This window comes from Lepus europaeus, chromosome 13 (assembly GCF_033115175.1).
Source record: "Lepus europaeus isolate LE1 chromosome 13, mLepTim1.pri, whole genome shotgun sequence".
Taxonomy (NCBI): Eukaryota; Metazoa; Chordata; class Mammalia; order Lagomorpha; family Leporidae; genus Lepus; species Lepus europaeus.
This window is the reverse complement of record NC_084839.1, coordinates 61,100,414-61,123,870: the sequence shown is the minus strand read 5'-3', so window position 1 is coordinate 61,123,870 and position 23,457 is coordinate 61,100,414. Positions and strand designations below refer to the sequence as shown.

At 43.1% G+C, this 23,457-nt stretch overlaps 1 protein-coding gene across 1 annotated transcript in view; it reads right to left on the bottom strand.

Annotated features, from left to right (window-relative positions):
* The window catches only part of ACTR2 (actin related protein 2), a 53,577-nt gene that overhangs the window by 9,282 nt on the left and 20,838 nt on the right, over window positions 1-23,457 (bottom strand). Inside the window, exons 4-7 of the mRNA XM_062209551.1 lie at window positions 18,266-18,338; window positions 13,640-13,776; window positions 9,756-9,905; window positions 5,260-5,405 (exon numbers count right to left, since the gene is read on the bottom strand). Of these exons, the coding sequence (XP_062065535.1) occupies window positions 5,260-5,405; window positions 9,756-9,905; window positions 13,640-13,776; window positions 18,266-18,338 (506 nt within the window). The remainder of the gene's footprint in view (window positions 1-5,259; window positions 5,406-9,755; window positions 9,906-13,639; window positions 13,777-18,265; window positions 18,339-23,457) is intronic.

Genomic DNA, 23,457 nt, shown 5'->3' with positions numbered 1-23,457 from the left:
TTTGAAGGGCAGAGTATCAGAGACAGACACACACACACAAATAGAAAAATCTGCTGGTTTACCTCCCAAGTGGCAAACACAGCTGGGGCTGGGTCAGGCAGAACCCAAGAGTCTGAAATTCTATATGGGTCTCCCACATGGTGGCAGGGGCCCAAGCACTCGGGTCGTCATCTGCTGGATTGGAAACATGGAGTAGCCAGGACATAAGCCAATCTGGGAAACGGGGTCGGGGTGTGGGTGGGTGTTCTAAGCAGTGGGTTACCCTCTGTATCACAATCCTTGCCCCAAGCACATACTTCAAAATACATGGTTGCAGCTCAGGATCATTAGATCAAGAAACAGAAACATCTACCTGATCCTTACCATGAGAATTTACCATAATTACTAAGGCTAGATGAGATTTTTGATTGTCTTCCACTTGGTTTATAGCTTATCAGCCCATTTGTATTTTTATTAACTTCTATTATCTGGGCTCCCCAGCCATCCATCCAAAATTAATTAGGGGTTATTTAATTCAGGTTTAAACAAACATACAAACCCTGGCATTATAAAATGCTGCTAGGTATAGGGAAGAGCTTTTAATGACTAAAACTTTTTATGACTAAAACTACTTGAACAAGATTATAAATCTTTCTATATAAATAAAAATACCATGAACAAAAGACAAATTGGGATAAATATCTCCAACAGATATCACAGAGCTAAAGGAACGAATTTTTAAAAACTGAGTAAACAGGCCAATATTGTAGTACAGTAGGTAAAGCCACTGCTGGCGATGCCAGCATCCCATAGGGCACCGGTTCGAGTCCCAGCTGTTCTACTTACAATCCAGTTCCCTACTAATATGCCAGGGAAAGCAACGTAAGATGGCCCAAGGCTTCAGCCTGACCCACCCTGACTGTTGCGGCCATTTTGGAGTGTACCTGTGGATGGAAGAGGTATGTCTCTCTCTCTGTCTTCCAAATATATAAGTGGAATATTTAAAAAATGAGATAAAAACTGAGAAAACAAACTCTATACAAAAACAGGCAAAAGGCATGAACAATTAACCAAGAAAAAAAAAAAAACAAAAAACAAAGACATGGGTAGGCATCTGTATGTTACAGCAATAAAGTCACTGCTTGAGACACCTGCTTCCCTGGTTCACCTACATGTCTGGTTCAAGGCTCAACTCTTCCACTTCTAATCCAGCTTCCTACCAATGCAGCAGCTGATGACTGAAATGGCAGGGTCCCTACCACCCACACTGAGTTCCAAATTGAGTTCTAGGCACCTGACTTTGGCTGTAGGGGGGCATTTAGGAGTGAACCAGCAGATGGAAGATCTCTGCCTCTGCCTTTCGAATAAAATAAAAATAAGCTAAATTTAAAAACATATAAGCTGACCCCTCAACTTTATTACTAAGAGAAGCAAAAATTAAAACTATACTGAGATTGGAGTAACAGTAAACTTGGGGGAGCAGGTGCTGTGGCACAGCGGATAAAGTGGCCACCTGCAATGCTGGCATCTCCTGTGGGTGCCAGTTCTTGTCTGATCCAGTTCCCTGCTAACTGCCTGGGAAAGCAGCAGATAATGGCCCAAGTACCTGGGTCCCAAACTCCTGGCTGTGGTCTGGCCCAGTACGTTGGCCGCTGTGGCCATCTCGGGAGTAAACCAAGATGGAAGACTGATCTCTGTCTCTCCCTTCCTCCAACTCAGACTTCCAAAATAAATGACTTTTTTTTAAAAGTAGTAAATGGGGGTCCAGCATTGTGGCACAGCAGGTTAAACTGCTGCTTGTGACACTGGCATTCCATACAAGTGCTTGTTCAAGTCCTAGCTGTTCTACTTCTTTATCCAATTCCTGCTGATGCACCTAGGAAAGCAGTGGAAAATGTCATGAGTGCTTGGGTCCTGTCACCCATGTGGGAGTCTCAGATGGCGTTCCAGGCTCCTGGGACTATGCTATGGTGCAGCAGGCTAAGCCTCTGCCTGCAGCTCTGGCATACCATATGGACACCAGTTTGTGTCCCAGCTGCCCTTCTTCCGAGCCAACTCTGTTATAGCCTGGGAAAGCAGCAGCAGATGACCCAAGTGCTTGGGCCCCTGCACCCACATGGGAGACCCGGAAGAAGCTCCTGCCTCCTGGCTTTGGATAGGCCCAGCTCCAGCCATTGCGGCCAATTGGGGGAGTGAACCAGTGGATGGAAGAGCATACCCTTGGATGGAGGATTCCTTCTGAGGGGAATTTGGCAATATCTAACAAAAAGAACCCACATTTACATCAAACTCAAAAGCCACATAGGAAAGGAAACAATCTTTAGAAGAAAACTTAGGAGAAAATTCTTGTAAACCATACATATAACTGAAAAAAGGGATTAATACTCCAAATACATAAGGAACTCAACAGCAAGAAAACAACCTGATTAAAAAATGGGCAAAGGCCCTAACTAGACATTTCTCAAAAGAAGACATACAAATCGCCAACAGGTATATTTAAAAAAAAAATGCTTGCTTTCATCCAAACCGCCATCTTCCAGTAACTGCCAAGATAATGAACACAAAGGCAAAGAATGGCAGCAGATACAAGTCTTCCAGGCATTCCTGGAGTTCTTTGGTCTCATACACAAGCATTTACAATAAAGGTGACATTGTAGACATCAAGGGAATGGGAATGGGAAAGAGCGCTCCCATCCACTGGTTCACTTCCTAAATGTCCGCTACCAGGGCTGAAGTTGGGTGCAGGGAACTCAGTCCAGATGTCCAACATGGATGACAGGTACCCAACAATTTGAGCGCTATGTTGCCTCCCAAGGTTTGCATTAGCAGGAAGCTGCAGCAGGAACTAGCTGCAGCTTGAAAATGAACCCAGGTACTCAGATGTGGGATGTGCACATCTTAACTAGTAAGCCAAATGCCCATCCTCTGGTGACTATATTTAACCACATCATATTGTATATTTAAAAATTGCTATTAATAGAATTTTTATGAGAATACTTAATATATTATGTTTGAGACAGCCGTTTCACAACGTAAATATATTTTAGAACATCATGCTGTATACCAATAATACACACAAGTTTTGTCAGTTTAAAGATTAACTGGAGTGGGCAAGTAGCCTAGTGGTTAAACCTGCTGTCCCGCAGGTGAACTCCTGGGTTCATTACCTGCACTGGCTCCTGACTCCAGCTTCATGCTAATGCAGACTCGGGAGACAGTAGTAAGGGTTTAAGTAATAGAGTTTCTGCCACGCACATGGATTGAGCTTCCAGCTTTGGCCCCCTTGTCATTTTGGGCATTTGGGTAGTGAACCAGCAGATGGGAGACAGACCTCTCTCCTTTCCCTTCCTCCCAAATAAATAAAAACACTTGAAAATGTACAAATATATGCATTTATGCCTTGACCCAGCAAATTCCTCTCCTAGAACATACACAACATTTACATGCATGAAGAAAGTTATTAACTACAGTGTTGTTACCATGAATACTGGACTCTACCTAAATAACCAATAGTAAGGGACCCAGCAGTGGGTTAAGCCACTGTCTGCTCCACCTCTGCTACTGTGCCTGGGATAGTGGGAGATTACTCCTATGCTTGCACCCACACAGGAGACCTGCATGCAGTTCCAGGCTCTTGACTTTAGCCTCGCCCAGCCCTGTCTGTTGCAGTTATTTGGGGTGTGAAACAGCAGATACGGAAAATCTTTTTTCTTCTGCGACTCTGCCTTTCAAATAAATATTAAAAAATTCACTGAATTAACTGGATATATTTGTACAACACAGTGTTATGCAACTGACAAAAGAATGAAGACAATCCCTATGAAATCATACAGCATTATTTAGGATACACTGTTAAGTAAAAAAGCAAAGTACAAAAAAGTAACTGATGTATGCTACCTTTTGTGTAAGAAGAAATAAGAAACACAGAAAGGATAAACCAGAAACCTGTGAGATGATGGGCCTGTAAGAGAGATGAGGACCGTGTGGGATACTTCTCATTTTTTTTCACTAAAAAATGTTTTAAATTTTGTTTGAAAGGCAGAGAAATGATCTACCCACTGGTTCACTCCCCAGATGCTTGTAACAGCTGGAGTTGGGACAGGATTAAGCAAGGAAGCTGAAATTCAATCCAGGTTTCCCATGCTAGTGACAAGTAACCAAGTACTTGAGCCATCACTGCTGCCTCCCAGGGTGCTCATTAGCAGGAAGCTGGAACTGAAAATGGATCTGGAACATGAACATGGGTACTCTAAAACGGAGACAGGTGTCAGAAGTAGTGTCTTAACTACACCAAATGCTTGCCCCTCGATATACTTTTTTGTACAGTGTTGATTGACATTGTTCTTGAAATATATAACATTAACTGTACAAAGATGAGCTGAGACCATCCTATACTAAACAGAATATGCCCAAAAACCAATGGGGGCAAGTCACAGAAGGGACTTCTACAGTCCAAATCAGAAACAATATAAGCAGCACAATAAAGGCAGTAATAAAATGTAACCCACTGTTTAACAACCATCACAATAAAAATGGATTTAGGCAAGAATCATCAATGATGCTACATGTAGGGAAAGAACAAAGATTGTAGAGAAATACTTTGAAATGACACCAAATTACTTATTAATTAGGAAAGGAAAAACTATCACCAACAAGGAAGAGAAATGACCTCTGGATGTGATACCCTTAGAAGGATATGTCACTTACATGGTATGCTAGCCAAAATTATGTAACTTGGGTCTAACTGTGAAAAAACAGACAAACCAATAAAATAATCAGTCTGTACCGTGCAAAGATGTCAGTGTCTTAAAAGACTGAGAAACTATCAGATAAAGAGGGTAGGTAAAAGTGCATCAACAATAAGTCTCGAACTCCTTAACTAAACTTTGATTATATAAGTGAGTATCATTGTTCTTAGGAAACACAAACTGGTAAGAATTGACGCGCTGAATCTACTTTTAGGTAGTTAAGAAAATGAAGAAAAAGAACGATAAAGCAATTAAAACATGAAAATTAGTAAAATAATGAATCCAGCTAAAAGGTATATTTGAGTTTTCTGAATTATTATAACTTTTTTTAAAATAATTTCAAAGTTGAACAATTCAAGTGGCTTTTCACTTTATATATATATACTATTACACACATGTATGTAAAGATGTTATTCAACATCCAGTACCACACTATTAAAACTTATGAAGGGGCTAATAGACAAACTTTGTTGTTCTTATTTATACTCCATCTATATCTGAAATGATATGGAAACTGTTACTTCTAACATACCTGGTATCAATGTCAGCTGCCTGAATTGTGTTAAAAAGCAATTCAGCAACACCAACTCCCTCCACATTGATCAAATGAGGCTGAAATAAAGCTTCTGGAGCTTCAAATCTCTCTCCCCCGACTTTGATGATGCGTCCATCTGGGAGCTAGAAACCAACACCAACCAGGTTCCAGTTAGGAAAACATGAACATTTTCCAGTGTTCTCTAAAACACTAGCACTTCAAACACATTTGTTCTATAATCAAAATCCTTATCTGCAACCATGTTTGCTAAAATATGGTTTGAGGGGGACAAAGGTAAAATAAAATTAACTATCACTGTCATCATGTTCTGCTGTTTTTAAAGATGGTGTGCCATGCCCCTCTGCGTATTTGGGAATTTCTTGGAGAAATCACCAATGCATGAGCTCAGGACATCCCATCTGTGTGAGCAACAAAGGACTAAACAGGCAGCACTGTCCAACTACTGGATTCTGATTATGGTCTGTATGTGGTAATGCTGTTTGTTTTGTAATTTCAACACAGTTGTGATCTTATGGAAATTTCTGCCATGTAGAACAAACATTAAACATTTAAATAATTTTCTTTTATCAAACAATTACTGTTAAACTATTATTTTGCCATAATACTTTGTAACATGCATACTACTTCTATCAAATCATTTAATCCAAAAACCATTTTATGATCAAGAAAGTTTAAGGAATGCTGACCTAGAATGCTTTTCATTAGGTAATTCTTTTCTACCCTTTTAAATCCTTATAAATTGAAAGTAACTAATAAATACTTTTAATTTAGCAAAGATGTAAACAGCTCAAATATCATAACACCATGACTTCTAATAGAAAAACTCTTAATTTACATGTTTACATTTAATTAAATTAAAAATGGTAGAGAAGCTCGTTTCACTTCAATACATTGATCTAATAAACACATTCATGTACTATGCATTATGAGACATCAGAATTAGTCTTATAGTAGTATTTCTAATTATTTTTTGTAATTATATTCCAAAAGTAACTACTCAATATGATAAAGCACTACAAATTAAATTCCTTAAAACACTGACTACATATGGCTGTTACTGCTCATACACATGAGTACGTTTAAAGCAATCACATCACCCCCACAAACTCAAGGATTAACTTTTTTGTAAACTGTATCAGATTTCATAAAAATGATACTAATCCAAATATTTTATCCTTAAAAACAAACAAAAACCCTCAGATGAGTTCACGTGCGCTAAGCCAAGACATTTGGAAAGACTTCACAAAGCAAAATTTCCTTCCCGTGCACCTCAACCTCTCTGACAGTGCACTTCACCTCCATGCTCAGGCTGCTGGCCTGCATGGCTCCTCAGTCACCCACCTGCAGGAACTGTTTGAACTACAGGCAACACATTTCCTTGTACCAAATCTTATCCTATCTGTTTATCCACCATTGTCCTCCTTTACTTATTAGTTGGCTGGCTTTTTTTAAGTTTGCTATTTTATACTCATATGTATTTTGGTAACTTACCTTTACAAAAGGGGAGAAATAAATAAAACTTGTTTTTTACATCTCTAGTTGCCTCATGCCACTCTTTTTTTTAGAGGAAAGGTTTACTGTCAGGTAGGGGAAGCCTGACAAGGTGGGGTTGGTGGGGAGAGGGTTAAGAGAGTGTAAGAGATCAAGAGAGAGCGAGCTTGTGCCACTCTTTTAAAAAAGGTGTGTTTGAGAGCGAGAGAGAAATCTTTCATCTGCTGCTTTACTCTCTATAGGCCACAACAGCCAGGGCTGTGCCAGACTGAAGCTAGAAGCCAGGGGCCAGGAACTCTATCGTGGTTTCCCACATGGGTATCAAGAGCCCAAGTACTTGGGCCATCTTTTCCTGACTTCCCAGGCCCATCAGCAAGAAGCTGGATCAGAAGCAGAGTAGCTGAGACTTGAACTGGCACTTTGACACAGGATGCCAGTAAAGTCATTGGCAGTGGCTTACCCGTGTGGCTGTAACACTGGTCCTGTCTTGTGATACTTTCTTACCAACAGTTCCAGTAGATGGAACATTAGAAATCTACAGAAATGAGCTGGTGTTGTGGTGTAGCGGGTAAAGCCACCGCCTGCAGTGCTAGCATCACATATGGGCACCGGTTTGAGACCTAGCAGCTCCACTTCCGATCCAGCTCTCTGTTAGGACCTGGGAAAGCAGTTGAAGATGGCCCAAGTCCTCGGGCCCCTGCACCCACGTGGGAGACCCAGAAGAAGCTCCTGGCTCCTGGCTTCAGATTGGCCCAGCTCCAGGCCATTGTGGCCATTTGGGGAGTGAACAAGCGGATGGAGGACCTTTCTCTGCCTCTAACTCTGCCTTCTAAATAAATAAATCTTTAAAAAGGGGGGAGGGGCCTGCACTGGTGTAGCGGGTAAAGCTGCCACCTGCAACACCAGCATCCCATATGGCACTGGTTCAAGTCCTAACTGTTCCATTTTGAATCCAGCTCTCTGCTATGCCCTGGGAAAGCAGCTGAAGATGACCCAAATCCTTGAGCCCCTGCACCCATGTGGGAGACCTGGAAGAAACTCCTGACTCCTGGCTCCGTTGCTGCCATTTGAGGAGTGAACCAGCGATGGAAGACCCCTCTCTCTTTGTGCCTCTCTGTAACTCTGCCTTTAAATAAATAAATAAATATTAAAGAAATCTAGTGGCTTCAGAAAAGAATATCTTATGCAAATCTGGAAATCATTAAGTGTGTGTTTTATTGTGTACTTGCATCAATATTCAAAAACCCAGGGGTTGGTTTTTAATACAATGGTTAAATTCACTGCTTGAAACACTCATATCCCGTATGTAGCAGAGTGCCTGATTCAAGTGCCAGTTCCTCTGCTTTCAATTCAGGTTCCTGTTACTGTGCACCCTGGGAGGCAGCAGATGATGGCTCAAGTCCTTGGGACCCTACCACCCACAAGGGGGAACAGGACTGAGTCCCAGGCTTCTGCCTTCAGCCTGGCTCAGCCTGGTTGTTATGGGCATTTTGGGAGTGATCCAGAAAATGGATGATCTATGTTCTTTCTGCCTTTCCGATAAAATGAAAATAAACCAATTCACAAAATTTTATAATTACTCTAAAAATGACTATCTTAAACATATTTGTGAATATGCAGAGCTAATACTGATCACAGTTTAAGAATACATCTTATTGCCTATCGCTACTTCATTTTAGTAATACAAATGCAAAAATGAGAAATGTAAGTACTTTACACCCAGATGAATTTAATGGGCTAAAGATGGTAATTCATTAAAAATTCAGGGACGGGGCTGGTGTTATAGTACAGCAGGGGTAAGCTGCCACTTGTGATGCTGGGAGCACAGGTTCCAGAACTGGCTATGCCTGGGAAGCAGAAAAAGTTGGCCAAAGAACTTGGGCCCCTGCTTCCTGTGTGGGAGACTTTAAGGGTAGAGTTCCTGGCTCCTGACTTTGTTCTGGCCCAGGCCTGTTTGGGGAGTGAACCAACTGATGGAAGACCTCTCTCTGTTGTTCTGCCTTTCCAATAAGTAAAAATATATCTGGAAAATTCTGGGAGGATCATCTCCCTGGTGCTGTAACTAGATTCCGATTCCCATCAGTTACAATCTAATGTTTTGAACAACTCATTAGGAAACTATTAAGTCAGGAAATGCTGCCACCTACTGAATTGTGAAAGCAAGACTTTAGAATGACCACTTTCCAAAGGGTGTTTCTTGGGCTCCTAATCTCATGAAATGCTGAAAAGCCCCACAGTTTAATAAATCAGGAACATAGGCAAACTATAATCTCACAATTGTGAACCATTAGCTCATCAATGACTCTGAAAAGTCTTACGCAAAAGTAAAACTGTCTCACATACTTAAGTGATAATTTAACCCTTTTTAACTTTTCTGAAACATGCATTAACATCTCAGGGAAATAACATCCTATAAACCATATTGAGAGGGGCCAGCATTGTGGAGTAATGGGTTAAGCTGCCGCATGCAGTGCCGGCAGCTCATATGGACACCGTTTCAAATCCCGGCTGCTCCACTTCTGCTCTAGCTCCCTTCTAATGTGCCTGGGAAAGCAGCAGAGGATGGCCCTAGTCCTTGGGCCCCCGAACCTAGGTGGCAGACCTGGAGGGAACTTCTGGTTTCAGCTTGGCCTAGCCCTGGCCATTATGGCCATCTGGGGAGTGAACCAGCAGACCCCTGTCTCCTTTTAACTCTGCCTTTCAAATAAATAAAATCTTAAAAATAAAATTGAAAAATGCTAATTCAATACTCATATCTAATTATATCCTACAGTATAAAGTTCTTTAGGATTCTTGCCTTCAAATCATACAGTATCCTAAAATAATTAAAGAATCTTAGAGACATTTAAGTCACACCTACATATGTTGCAACCCAAAACAAAAATACTCATTTCAAGAAAATCTCCTTAATTTGACACCAATAATTATAAGGCTGTCCATCTTAAAATCAAACATATATATTAAGCATTGCAAATACTTACTGTATAAGATTCAACTAATACTGTGGTTTCTAAGGCCAGTTTCTGTTCTTGCTCAATATTATATCCAACATAACACAGTTTTTCTTTAATCATGCGAACTGTTTCGAAATCAGCAGAATGGTTGAAGGCGTATCCTCGCAACAGAAGCAGCTGGTACAAAAAAACAGCAGTAAGTTCATAACAGATCTGAACGAATTTCACTCTGTAAAAGCTACTAATGCTCACTAAATATGTCGCATCAATAATAAATACAAAAGACAGTGAATCCTCAGCTTCTACTGGATATTTCAGCAGCAAGGATTTTACCCGCTGTAAGAGGGTTGTAAAAAAGGTGGAGTTCGTGTGGTGCTGCCATGCCTCCCCTCTTCAGTCTGCAGTTTTTGTACCGTTTCCAACTGCTATGTTGGGATGGAGCATCTGGAGGTTCACAACCTCTGTGGTCCACAGGAATCATTATGGGGAGGGCCCAAGAAGAATTTGGAAGTTACTAATCAGAACGACTTTGTACTTTGGATCTAAATTTCCTGCACTTTTCTTCAAAGTATGACACACCTGCTTAAGAAATAAGGATTTTTGGCTCATCTATTTCAAGAGGTGCAGTGCCTTTAAACTCACACAGCATATTAGGTATATTTGCAAACATGAATGCTTTAAAAATACTTATATTTCAGTTTCACAGTAACAGGGGTTAACAGTTATTGAGTAGCAAATGAAAACAAGCCAGTTTTTATAAAGAGTACTTACCACTGGCGCCAGTGCTATGCAGCATGGGATTAAACTACCACTTGTGCCATGCCAACATCCTGTATTGCAGTGCTGGTTCTAGTCCTAACTATTCCACTTCCAATATAGTTCCCTGCTAATGTACCTGGGGCACTAGCAGAGAATGGCCCAAGTACTTGGGTCTCTGCCACCCATGTGGGAGACCCAGATGGAATTTCTGCTCTTGGCTTTGGCATGGACTTGGGTCTTGTGGCCATTTGGGAAGTGAACCAGAGGATGGAAGACCTCAGTGTTGCCCTCTCTCTATTGCTCTGCCTATTTATTTGAAAATAAATACTTAATACTATTTTTTTTTATTTTTTTATTTTTTTATTTTTATTTTTGACAGGCAGAGTGGACAGTGAGAGAGAGACAGAGAGAAAGGTCTTCCTTTTGCCGTTGGTTCACCCTCCAATGGCCGCCGTGGTAGCGCGCTGCGGCCGGCGCACCGCGCTGTTCCGATGGCAGGAGCCAGGTGCTTCTCCTGGTCTCCCATGGGGTGCAGGGCCCAAGGACTTGGGCCATCCTCCACTGCACTCCCTGGCCACAGCAGAGAGCTGGCCTGGAAGAGGGCAACCGGGACAGGATCGGTGCCCCGACCGGGACTAGAACCTGGTGTGCCGGCGCCGCAAGGCGGAGGATTAGCCTGTTGAGCCATGGCGCCGGCCAAAAGAATACTATTTTATGATTCAGGTTTAGATAGTTTTGATAAATAATCCAAAATAAATTAATGAGTAAATAATGTATCAGTGCTGGCTGGGCTTCTGTAGTTGGCAATTTGCTCACAGTATCAATGCCATATATATGAAATCCCCCAGACCTTAAAACAGTTTTATACCTAGATTCCCATACTGTCTGGCATATATTAGCAGGGCAATAGGATTTGTTGAAAATGAATGATAAAGGGGCCATCACTGAGGCATAGCAGGTAAAGCCCAACCCATATGGGTGCTGATTTGAATCCCAGCAGCTCTGCTTCTGATCCAGCTCCCTGCTAATGTATCTTGGAAAGCAGCGGAAGATGGCCCAAGTACTTGCGCCCCTGCATGCACGTGGGAAACCTGGATGAAACTCCTAGTTCCTGGCTTTGGCCTGGCCCAGCACCAGTTGTTGCAGCCATTTGGGAGTGAACCAGAGGATGGAAGACCTCTCTCTCTGCTTCTCCCTCTTTGCAGCTCTTTCAAATAAATAAATACATTTAAAAAATAAGTGAATGATAAAACAGTATTACTGGGATACATGGAAGTATAACATCTAGTGTTCTACTTCCCAAACACTAGAGGAAAAAAACATAAAGCCTAATAAACACAACTGGACTTTTCATAGAAAACTTTAAAATCAGGGCCGGTGCTGTGGCATAGTGGGTAGAGCCACCACCTGCAGTGTTGGCATCCCATATGGGTACCAGTTCAAGTCCCGGCTGCTCTACTTCCGATCCAGTTGTCTACTATGGCTTGGGAAAGCAGTGGAAGATGGCCCCAGTCCTTGGGCTCCTGCACCCACGTGGGAAACCCGGAAGAAGCTCCCGGCTTCAGATCAGCATAGTTCTGGTCATTGTGGCCACCTGGGGAGTGAACCAGCTGATGGAAGACTTCTGTCTCTCTCTGCCTCTCTGTCTTCCAAATAAATAAATAAATCTTAAAAAAAAAAAAAAAGTAGCAGTGTCAGCCATAGCAATTAAGAAAAAAAAGAAAAGCTTTAAAATCTCCTAATCTTTGTGTGCACGTTCAAAAGAAGACCCTTACAAGAAAGAAATATAATTCTCCCTAACTTAATCTTCCCACGTGATAAGGATCTTGCCCCCCCCCCCCTTTTTAATATTTTATTTGAGAGGTAGAGACAGAAATGTCTTCCCTCCGTTGGTTCACCCCCCAGATGGCTGCAACGGCTGGAGCTGCGCTGATCCAAGGCCAGGAGCCAGGAGATTCTTTCAGGTCTCCCATGTGGGTGCCCAAGGACTTTGGCCATCTTCCACTGCTCTCCCAGCCCATAGCAGAGAACTGCATTGGAAAAGGAGCAGCTGGGACTAGAACTGGTGCCCATATGGGATGCCAGCGCCACGGCACCGGCCCTCCTTCTCTTTTTCTTAAAGATCTACTTATTTATTTGAAAGACAGTTAGAGAGAGATAGGAAGAAATAGAGATTTTCCATCTACTGGTTCACTGTCCAATTTGCCACAACAGCCAGGGCTGGGCCAGGCAGAAGCCAGAAACCTTTAATTCCATCTGGGTCTCCCACAAGGGCGGCAGAGGTCCAAATAATCAGCCCTAGGATCCTCTGCTTTTCTGGGAACATTAGCATGGAGCTGTATCAAAAGCAGAACAGTTGGGACTCTGACCTGAGCTCATGTGATGCCAGTGTCACAAGTGGTGGCTTAATACTCTGTGCCACAACAATGGCCCCTGAGGTTGCTCTAAATCAGACTGAAGGAACCCAAGCTCACAGACTTAAAGGACACCACTGAGTAACGCACTGGCAGGGTTTCTCCACAGCAGCATCACTGTCACTTCGGACCACATCACTCATCACTGCAGGGCCTCCCTGTTCACATTAATGTGTTCTGCAGCGTTGCCACCCAATTTGACAATCAAAATTGTATCCAGACATTGTCAATGTCCCTGGGAGTGGGGCACACTGCACTGTCCCTAGTTAAGAACCACTGGCCTTTTTTAAAAAAATTTACAGGTTATAGAATTCTAGTATGAACAACATTCTAAATTTTTCCCCCAAATATTGCTAATTTACTAGCACTATATTTTGTGGGAAAGAACAAGAACACCCAGCCAAAATCACAGCTTAAAATATATTGTTCAAAAAGTTTTGCTGCAGGAAACTCTACCCAGGCTGTCCAAGGACGTTTCAAGGTCTTGTCCATCTTTGAAATACCTCTCTGTTTCATTTCCTCAGGAATTAACACATATAACTATGTAATGAGCCAATGAATTTTTATTGGTATATCCGAGATCATGTGTGTAAATCTCATGTCAATTTTTACACGTGTAATGGAGTAACAGTGATTTCTCTAGTAGAGATTTGCCAGAACCCTACAATGATAAATTTTGTGTTAAGTTGGTAAACAAACTACAAGATCTAATTTCCATGAAATCTTCCTTTTGCTTACCTTGATAAGGTATCTGGTAATATCCCTCCCAGCAATATCCAGTCTCCTCGTGAGGTGAGGGAGAGAAAACCCTTCATACACTGGGCAAATGTGAGTTACACCATCTCCAGAGTCCACCACAACACCAGTCAGTAAACCTGCAGTAACCAGGGGGTTTTTAAATAAAAGCTAAGTCAGAAAAAAAAAACAGTTTCAAATATGGAACTGAGGCCAAACTAGAAACTTAACCTACTGTCAAGGCTTAGAAGCCAGTGTTTCTTTATTTTTTATTTTGCAGTTTGTTTCTAAAACATAGATACAAAGTAAGTATTCTCTCGTGTCTCTGAGGAGACCTCTAGTCTAATCACTTCGTACTAAAGGATGGAAATGGGGATATACATAGGACTGAAAAATAAACAGGTTTTTAAAGCTTAGTGCAATCCTTTTTCTGTCCAACTTAATTCTGATCACTGACTTCCCTTAAAGTGAAATTTTCTAAAGCACCATAGATAACTTTTATGAAAACCACTATGCAAAGTGAATGCTACACAAAAGTACAAAGTTGTAAAGTGCATTTGTTGAAATCACCTAGTTCCTTCTTTTTTCTTTTTCGTCACTGATATATTCAAAACTATTGCTTTGGGAAAATGCCTATTGATACTAGATAATTAGAAATCTGACAATAATCTTAGCTAGGCAAAGCATCACTTCGATTATTTATGGGAAGCCAGAAAAGCAACATCAGTTAAACCTCATAATAAAAAACAAAAAAGTGGCAGTGTTTCCTAAATGCGCTTTTTAAAGGTAAAAACGGCTGCAAAAAGTTGGTGTTTTATCTTTCATACCATGGTTAATTCAAAAGGAAGAAAATTTTTTCTAATGCACGTTTTAATAGAAAAAATTCTTTAAATTAGAATATGCATTACTCATAACAGTATTTTCCCCTTCTGTTTCTCAATACAAATTTGCATGCACTGTGATATTTAACTATAATGGCTTTATTTTATCCAAATCACCTCCTTTTCAGGTTGATACAATTGGACTTTCCTTGAAGGATGATATAAACTTTGTAAAACACACGTACTATCTTCTAATGCTATAGTCTTCTAAAAAAGATTTTCTGGGCCAGTGCTACGGCATAGTGGGTAAAGCCACTGCCTGCAATGCTGGCATCCCATACTGGCGCCAGTTTGAGTCCTGGCTGCTCCACTTTAGATCCAGCTCTTTGCTGTGGCCTGAGAAAGCAGTGGAAGATGGCCCAAGTCCTTGGGCCCCCTGCACTCATGTGGGAGACCCAGAGGAGGCTCCTGGCTCTGGATTGGCCCAGCTCCAGCCACTGCAGCTATCTAGGGAGTGAGCCAGCAGATGTAAGACCTATCTTTCTCTCTGCCTCTCATTATAACTCTTTTTTAAATAAATAAATAAATCCTAAAAAAATTTTCAATTGACAAAAAAAAATTTCTACCATCCCTAATTCAGAAATACTTCCAGTAACTTCAACTAAAGCATTTACAATTTACTTCCCAAAAAGCACTAGCTCCCAATCTCACCCCATTTTCTTTTTCTTTCTTTTTTTTTTTTTTTTTGGACAGGCAGAGAAAGGTCTTCCTTCCGTTGGTTCACCCCCCAAATGGCCACCACAGCTGGCACGCTGCACAGATCCGAAGCCAGGAGCTTCCTCCTGGTCTCCCAGGCGGGTGCAGGGCCCAAGCACTTAGGCCATTGTCCACTGCCTTCCCGGGCCACAGCAGAGAACTGGACTGGAAAAGAAGCAACCGGGACAGAACCGGTGCCCCAACCGGGACTAGAACCCAGGGTGCCAGTGCCACAGGTGGAGGATTAGCCAAGTGAGCCGCGGCGCTGGCCTCTCACCTCATTTTCTATCACTCCTTATTCTCTATTATTAACGTACTGGCCTTTCCCTGAACACACTTGATTCACTTTCATAGACATATCCTTTTGTCACTGAAGTATCCTTTCTTTCCATTATAATTCCCATCAGCTATTAGATGCTCAAATTCTTATCATTTCTTCTTGCTTTTGATTTAAACAGGCAGAGAGCAAAAGTGAGGGAGACAGAGTTCCCATTGGCTGGGAGCCTCGAACTCAATCCAGATATCCCATGTAGGGCAGGCACTTAATCACTTAACCATTACCTATTTTGTCCCAGGGTATGCACTGGCAGGAAACTGGAATCAGGAACAAATGTGGGACTTAAACCCAGGCATTCACATGGGGTTGTGGGCATTCCAAGTGGCATTATTAACTTTAGCTGAGTCAAATGTCTGCCTGCATGTTCTTCATTTATGTCACCCCTGACCACTCCAGCATTCCGTAATTCTAGTTATTCCTCTCAGTTTTGTATCATGCAGTGAAACATTTTCTCAAATCACCATGTCGGTTTTTTATTCAGAAATCTTCCTCTGGGGCTAGCACTGTGGTAAAATGGGTTAAGCCATCTCTTGCAGCGCCAGTATCCCATGTGAGCACCAGTTCAAGTCCTGGCTACTCCACTTCTGATCCAACTCCCTGCTAATGTATCTGGGAAAGCAGTGGAAGATGGCCCAAGTACTTGGGCTCCTACTGCTACCTGGGAAACCTGGAAGAAGCTCCTCGCTTCAGCCTGGCCCAGCCCAGCTGTTGTTGCCATTAGGGGAGTGAATCAGCAGATGGAAATTTCCCTCACTCTGTAACTCTGCCTTTCAAATAAATCAAACTTAAAAAAAAAAAATTCTCCTCTGGTTTGTATGTTAGACCCAGTAGTTGTAACACTCGTGCCTTAGATGAGAGTTTGCAGGTTTGATACCTGGCTTAGCTTCTGACTTCAGCTTCCTGCTAACGCAGACTTTAGGAGGCAGCAATAATGATTCTTGGATTCTTGCTACCCTTTTGGGAGACCTGCCTAGAATTCCTGCCTCCCAGTTTCAGCCTAGCTCAGTCCCATTGTAGGCATCCAAGGAGTGAATCAGCAGATGGCAGCTTATCTCTCTGCCTCTCAAATACGAAAAATAAATCAAAAACCCAAAAATGTTTCTCTTATGTCTATATTTTTATTGGCAGCACCTTATTTAGAAAGAGAATTTCACTATGACCTGGTGAATGTTATTGGAATAGTATTTCTCAAAGTGTTCACTAGTTAAATGAAAACAAGTGAGTATCAGCAATTAAAAAAAGACATCGGGACTGGCGCTGTGGCATAGTGGGTAAGGCAGCCACCTGTTGTAGTGCCAGTATCCCATATGGGCACTGGTTCAAGATCCAGTTGCTCCACTTCCGATCCAGCTCTCTGCTATGGCCCAAGAAAGCAGTAGGAGATGGCCCAAGTCCATGGGCCTCTGCACTTGCATGGGAAGACCCAGGAGAAGCTCTTGGCTCCTGGCTTCAGATCAGCACAGCTCCAGTAGGTGAGGCTATCCGGGGAGTGAACCAGTGGATGGAAGACCTCTCTCTCTCTCTCTCTGCCTCTCCTTCCCTCTCTGTGTAACTCTGACTTTCAAATAAATGAATCAATCTTAAAAAACAAAAAAGAAAAAAAAAAAAGAAATGAAATCTTTGGGGCCCTTGGGCTTGAGCCATCTTCTACTGCTTTCCCAGGCCATAACAGAGAACTAGATAGGAAGTGGAGCAGCCAGGAATCAAACCGGTGCCCATACGGGCTGCCAGCACTGCAGCTGGCAGCTTTACCAGCTATGCTACAGCACCAGCCCCAAAAGTTACTTTTATAAAAATAAAACTACCTAGATAAAGACAAGCACGTTCTAACCTTTGAGTGATTTTCGATTCCTTTTTCAAAGGAAAAATTATAACTGGACTATGATCGCCTTAAGGATAAGAAACTATGCCTATCTTACTGTTACATCCTCTGTACTAAACAGAGTACAAGGCACATATTGGTGAGGAGCCGGTGCTGTGGTGTAGCAGGTAAAGCCGCCGCTTACAGTGCCAGCATCCCAAATGGTTGCCTGTTCGAGTCCCGGCTCTTCCACTTCTTATCCAGCTCTCTGCCATCGCCTGGGAAAGCAGCAGAAGATGGCTCCAGCTCTTGGGCCCCTGCACCCACGTGGGAGACCTGGAAGAAGCTCCTGGCTCCTGGCTTCGGATCGGCACAGCTCCGGCCATTGCAGCCAATTGGGGAGTGAAACAGTGGATGGAAAATTCTCTCTCTCTCTCTGTGTAACTCTGACTTTCAAAATAAATACATAAATCTTTAAAAAAAAATTTGGTGGAAGAAAAATGTGTCTCTAGAAATTTAAATCCCCCAAGTAAAAAGTTTCTTCTACGCATCCATATACTGTATCCAATATGTTCTAATCCAATATGAGGGGCAGGCATTGTGGTGCTGCAGGTGAAATCACCATTTGGGATGCTCACATCCCTTATCAGAGTTGCCAGTACAAGTCATGGCTACTCTGGGAAAAGCAGAAAACGACCCAAAGTATTTGGGTTCCTGCCATCCCCACAGGAGACTTGATAAAGTTCTTGGCTCCTGGCTTCGGCTTGTCCCAGCCCTTGCCGTCATAGCCATTTGGGGAGTGAACCAGTGGATAGAAGATCTGCCTCTCCTTCTAAGATCTCTCTGTAACACTTTGAAATAAATAAATCAATAAATCTTCAAAAAAAAAAAAAAATAACAAACGATTCACCTACCTTGAGCATATAAAGTCAGAACTGCCTGGATGGCTACATACACACCAGAAAATTGGTAAGTTTCGAACATTACCTGGAAATGCAGAGAGAAAAGTTATTTAATATTATGAAGTATGCTTTCGTCATGGTCACAGAGTAGATTAGCTGCTGAGAAGAGATTGAAAGGGATTTGAAACAGTTCTCCATTCTCCTTAGTTCCTATAGCTTGTATTGAGTTCTTGATGTTACAGAACTCTAATTCTGAGGACGGATTTTTGGACACAGACTGCCTCCCCAAGTATTTCAAAAGGGCTACAGAGCAAAGATTTCTGAGTTGTTAGTTAACAGCTAATTAATGTTAAAGAAAGTACTCCACATTCGAACAAGAGTTTTTCTTAACTGATGTCCCTTAAAGGAGGAATCTTTTAAAGCGAAGAAAAAACTTTTGAGCTTTCCACCTCTTCCCCTCAACTTGGGCTAAGAATGTGGCTCTTATCCTAGCAGTTAAAACAAAAAGGTAGGGGCTCGGGCTCTGGCATAGTGGGTAAAGCTGCTGCCTGCAGTGCAGGCTTCCCAAATGGGTGCCGGTTTGAGTCCTGGCTGCTCCCTTCCAATCCAGCTCTCTACTATGGCCTGGGAAAGAAGAAGATGGCCCAAGTCCTTGGGCCCTTGAACCCACGTGGGAGACCTGGAGGGGGCTCCTAGCTCCTGGCTTCAGATCGGCGCAGCTCCAGCTGTTGCAGCCATCTGGGGAGTGAACCAATGGATGGAAGATCGATCTCTCTGCCTTTCCTTCTGTTTAACTCTGACTTTCAAATAAATAAATAAATCTTAAAAAAGAAAAAAAAAAAAAACCCAAAAAGGTAAAACAGGAAGGCAAAGACAAAATTAATGCAGTTAGCTCCTGAGTCTACAATATCTACTACATACAACCAAGCTATAACTCCACCCCACAATGAACTACATTCAGGAGAGGAAAACTTCCTTTATGTTTTCTGTTTATACCTATGTTCATTCTCAATGGCCTAGGTGAGCAAGAACATTCTGATTTTTTTGGATCATTTATAGTAGTCCTTGACTGGTAGAGCTATCTGAATTTCAGTTTAGGTGTTTAGAAATTTTATAATTGGGGGCTGGTGCTTTGGCGTAGCGGGTAAAGCTGCTGCCTGTAGTGCCAGCTTCCCATATGGGCAACGGTTCTAGTCCCGGCTGCTCTACTTCCAATCCAGCTCTATGCTATGGCCTGGGAAAGCAGTAGAAGATAGCCCAAGTGCTTGGGCCCCTGCACCCACGTGGGAGACCTGGAAGAAGTTCCTGGCTCCTGGCTTTGGATCAGTGCAGCTCCAGCCATTGCAGCCAACAGGGGAGTGAACCAGCAGATGGAAGACCCCCACCCCGCCCCGTGTAACTCAGACTTTCAAATAAACAAATCTTTTTTTAAAAAAAATACATTTTATAATTGACCACAATGGGAATTACACAGAATGAAGATTTTACAACTCTGAAACATACACATGCCTATCAACTAAGCAGCCAGATACTCTGACTGGTATTCGATTTCATCATCCTTTGTAGTGGTATACATCCTAGTGTAGTGGTATCATGCAAAATTCCCACATACCACCTTGAAAGCCTGTTAGAATTTGGTTTTGTTTGTGAGACCACTAAAAAGTATTACTAAAACAACTTTCTGGGTGAGATTAAGTAAGACATTATCAGTCACAGCAAGTTTTACAGACAAATAAGAACATTAAAATATGAACCATAAAGAATGATATGGCTAGGGGCTGGCGTTGTGGCAGACTGGGTAAAGCCACTGCCTGCAATGCTGGCATCCCATATGGATGGTTCAAGTCCCAGTTGCTCCACTTCTGATCCGGCTCCCTGCTAGTGGCCTAGGAAAGACTTCGGGCCGGTGCCGCGGCTCAATAGGCTAATCCTCTGCCTGTGCCGCCAGCACACCAGGTTCTAGTCCCGGTTGGACCGCCGGATTCCGTCCCGGTTGCTCCTCTTCCAGTCCAGCTCTCTGCTATGGCCCGGGAGTGCAGTGGAGGATGGCCCAAGTCTTTGGGCCCTGCACCTGCATGGGAGACCAGGAGAAGCACCTGGCTCCTGGCTTCGGATCAGTGCAGTGCGCCGGCCGCAGCGGCCATTAGGGGGTAAACCAAAGGAAAAAAGGAAGACCTTTCTCTCTGTTTCTATCTCACTGTCCACTCTGCTGTCAAAAAAACAAAACAAAAGCATCGGAAGGTCGGTTACGTGTTTGGGCCTTTGCTACCCATGTGGGAGACCCAGATAAAGCTCTGACTCCTGGCTTTGGCTTCAGTTCTAGTCATTGCGGCCATCTATGTAGTGAGCCAGCAGATAGATCTCTCTCAGGGCCGGCAAAATGGCATAGCAGGTTAAGCCTCTGCTTATAGTGCTGGCATCCCTAGTCCTGGCTGCTCTGCTTCCAATCCAGCTCCCTGCTAATGGCCTGGAAAAGCAGTAAAAGATGGCCCAAGTGCACTGCAAGCAACAGCTTTACCTGCTATGCCATAGCACAAGCCCCTAATTCAGACTTTTAAAAAGGGTGGGCTTTGGGCCAGCGCTGTGGCGCAGCAGGTTAAAGCCCTGGCCTGAAGCGCCGGCATCCCATATGGGCGCCGGCTCTAGTCCCGGCTGCTCCTCCTCTGATCCAGCTCTCTGCTATGGCCTGGGAAAGCAGCAGAAGATGACCCAAGTCCTTGGGTCCCTGCACCCGCGTAGGAGACCAGGAAGAAGCTCCTGGCTTCAGATTGGAGTAGCTCTGGCCGTTGGGGCCATCTGGGGAGTGAACCTTCGGATGGAAGACCTCTCTCTCTCTCTCAAATAAATCTTTAAAAAAAAAAAAAAAAAAGGGTGTTTTAGGCCGGCGCCGTGGCTCAACAGGCTAATCCTCCGCCTTGCGGCGCCAGCACACCAGGTTCTAGTCCCGGTCGGGGCACCGATCCTGTCCCGGTTGCCCCTCTTCCAGGCCAGCTCTCTGCTGTGGCCAGGGAGTGCAGTGGAGGATGGCCCAAGTGCTTGGGCTCTGCACCCCATGGGAGACCAGGAGAAGCACCTGGCTCCTGCCATCGGAACAGCGCGGTGCGCCAGCCGCAGCGCGCTACCGCGGCGGCCATTAGAGGGTGAACCAACGGCAAAAGGAAGACCTTTCTCTCTGTCTCTCACTGTCCACTCTGCCTGTCAAAAATAAAAAAAAAAATAAAAAAAAAGGGTGGGCCTTGTCCTAGTGGTTAAAACACTACTTAGGATCCTGCCACCCATATGGGAAAGCTGGATTGAGTTTCTTTTTTTTTTTTTTTTAAGGTTTATTTTATTTGGAAGGCAAAGTTACAGAGAGAGAGAGAGAGAGACACTTCCAACTGATTCACAACGCCAATGTCTGCAATGGCCAGAGCTGGGCTGATCAGAGTTGGTAGCCAGGAGCTTCTTCCAGGTCTCCCAAACAGGTGCAGGAGCCCAAACACCTGGGCCATCTTCCAATGCTTTCCCAGGCCATAGCAGAGAGCTGGATCAAAAGTGGAGCAGCCAAGACTTGACCCAGCACTCATATAGTATGCCAGCACCCCAGGCAGCAGCTCTACCTGTTGCACCACAGCGCCAGCCCTGGGTTGAGTTTCCAGATCCCAGCTGTTCTGTATATTTGAGTGAACAAGCAGACAGGACAGTTCTCTCTTGCTGTCTCTCAAATGAAAAAATAAAAAACAAAAAAAAATTCTTTTCAACTCTCTCTAAAATATTCATCACCTAAATATATTCACAGAGCAAATCAAAATACATTAATAACTCAGAAGCTACTGAAAAGTTCCTACCCTGTACATCATAAAATCAAAGAGAACCCTGAAAAATGTCTTATTTGAACTCTTGAGGAATGTAGCCCTCTTGCGCGTTCTCTCCTCTGACACTGCTGAGCTCATGAGCTTTTCAATCTCCTTCTGCAGGCTTCATTATCTCTTGGGTCCTTGGCCTTTTCACCACTCTCTGCTCTCTTCTTTGGTGAACAGCATCATCTATACCCTGATGACTCTCTAACCCTTTGGCTTTTCTCTTGATTTCCTACATCTGAGACATTTCTGCTTGGCTTCTAATGATGATCTCAAACTTACTGTCTACAACTGAATTCAAATCTTGTCCTGTTTTCCACCTCCTCCAGCTGATGGTAATTCCATCCTCCATTTTGAGTCATCTCTGACTCCTCTTCCCTCTGTGCAACTACCACCAATATTTAGTGCACTGGAAAATTCTTTGGCCCTACCTTCAAAACAGACCCACAATTTGGTCACTTCTCATTACTTCTACTACTATTACTAGCTCTAATCCTAACCATCATATCTTTTGCCTAAATAATTGAAAAAAAAAAAAAAATCTCCAAATGGGCATCTCTTCCACTTTTGCCTCCCTATGGTATCCTCACAACACGGCAGCCAGAGAAATCTAAATCTGAATATTTCCTTTCCTTGTATTCATCTCTCATTTCACATGGAATAAAAGCCCAGTTTCCTGAAAGAGCATACAAGGCCCTAATGTTCCTGACCCATTCTCATCTTCTTGTGCCGTCATACCCTCAGGCATACTCTCAGTCATGCCCTCCAGGCATACTGTCTTCCTTGTATATTCTCTAATATTCAAGCCTTGTTTCCACTTTAGGATCTTCACTCTGGCTACTCTATTTACTCAGAATGTTCTTCTCCTAAATATCTGGCTAGCTCTGTTACTTACCCTATCTTTGTTTAATCAACACTTTCTGAGAGGCCTATCACTATAATCACTATACAACTGCCACCTTCCACTCTTTAACCAGCTCTATTTTTCCCCCTATAGCATCTACTACCTTTGAGCAAACAATTTAACTTAACAGGGTAGGTATTTGGCCTAAAGGTTATTTTAATTTACTTTTATTTAAAAATTTTGAATGGCAGACAGAGATCTTCCATTCACTGGTTTATCCCCCAAATGCCTACTAACAGCCAGGACTGGACGAGCCCAAAGCCAGGAGCCCAGAACTCAATCCAGGTCTCCCACATGGACGGCAGGGAGTCAAGTACTTAAGTCATCACCTGTTAACTCCCAGAGTGCACATTAGCAGGAAGCTGGATCAAAGGGTGGCAGTTCGAACCCCAACTACTCTGCTTCAGATCCACTTTCCTGCTAATGCACCTGAGAAGGCAACGCAAAAAGGCACATGTACT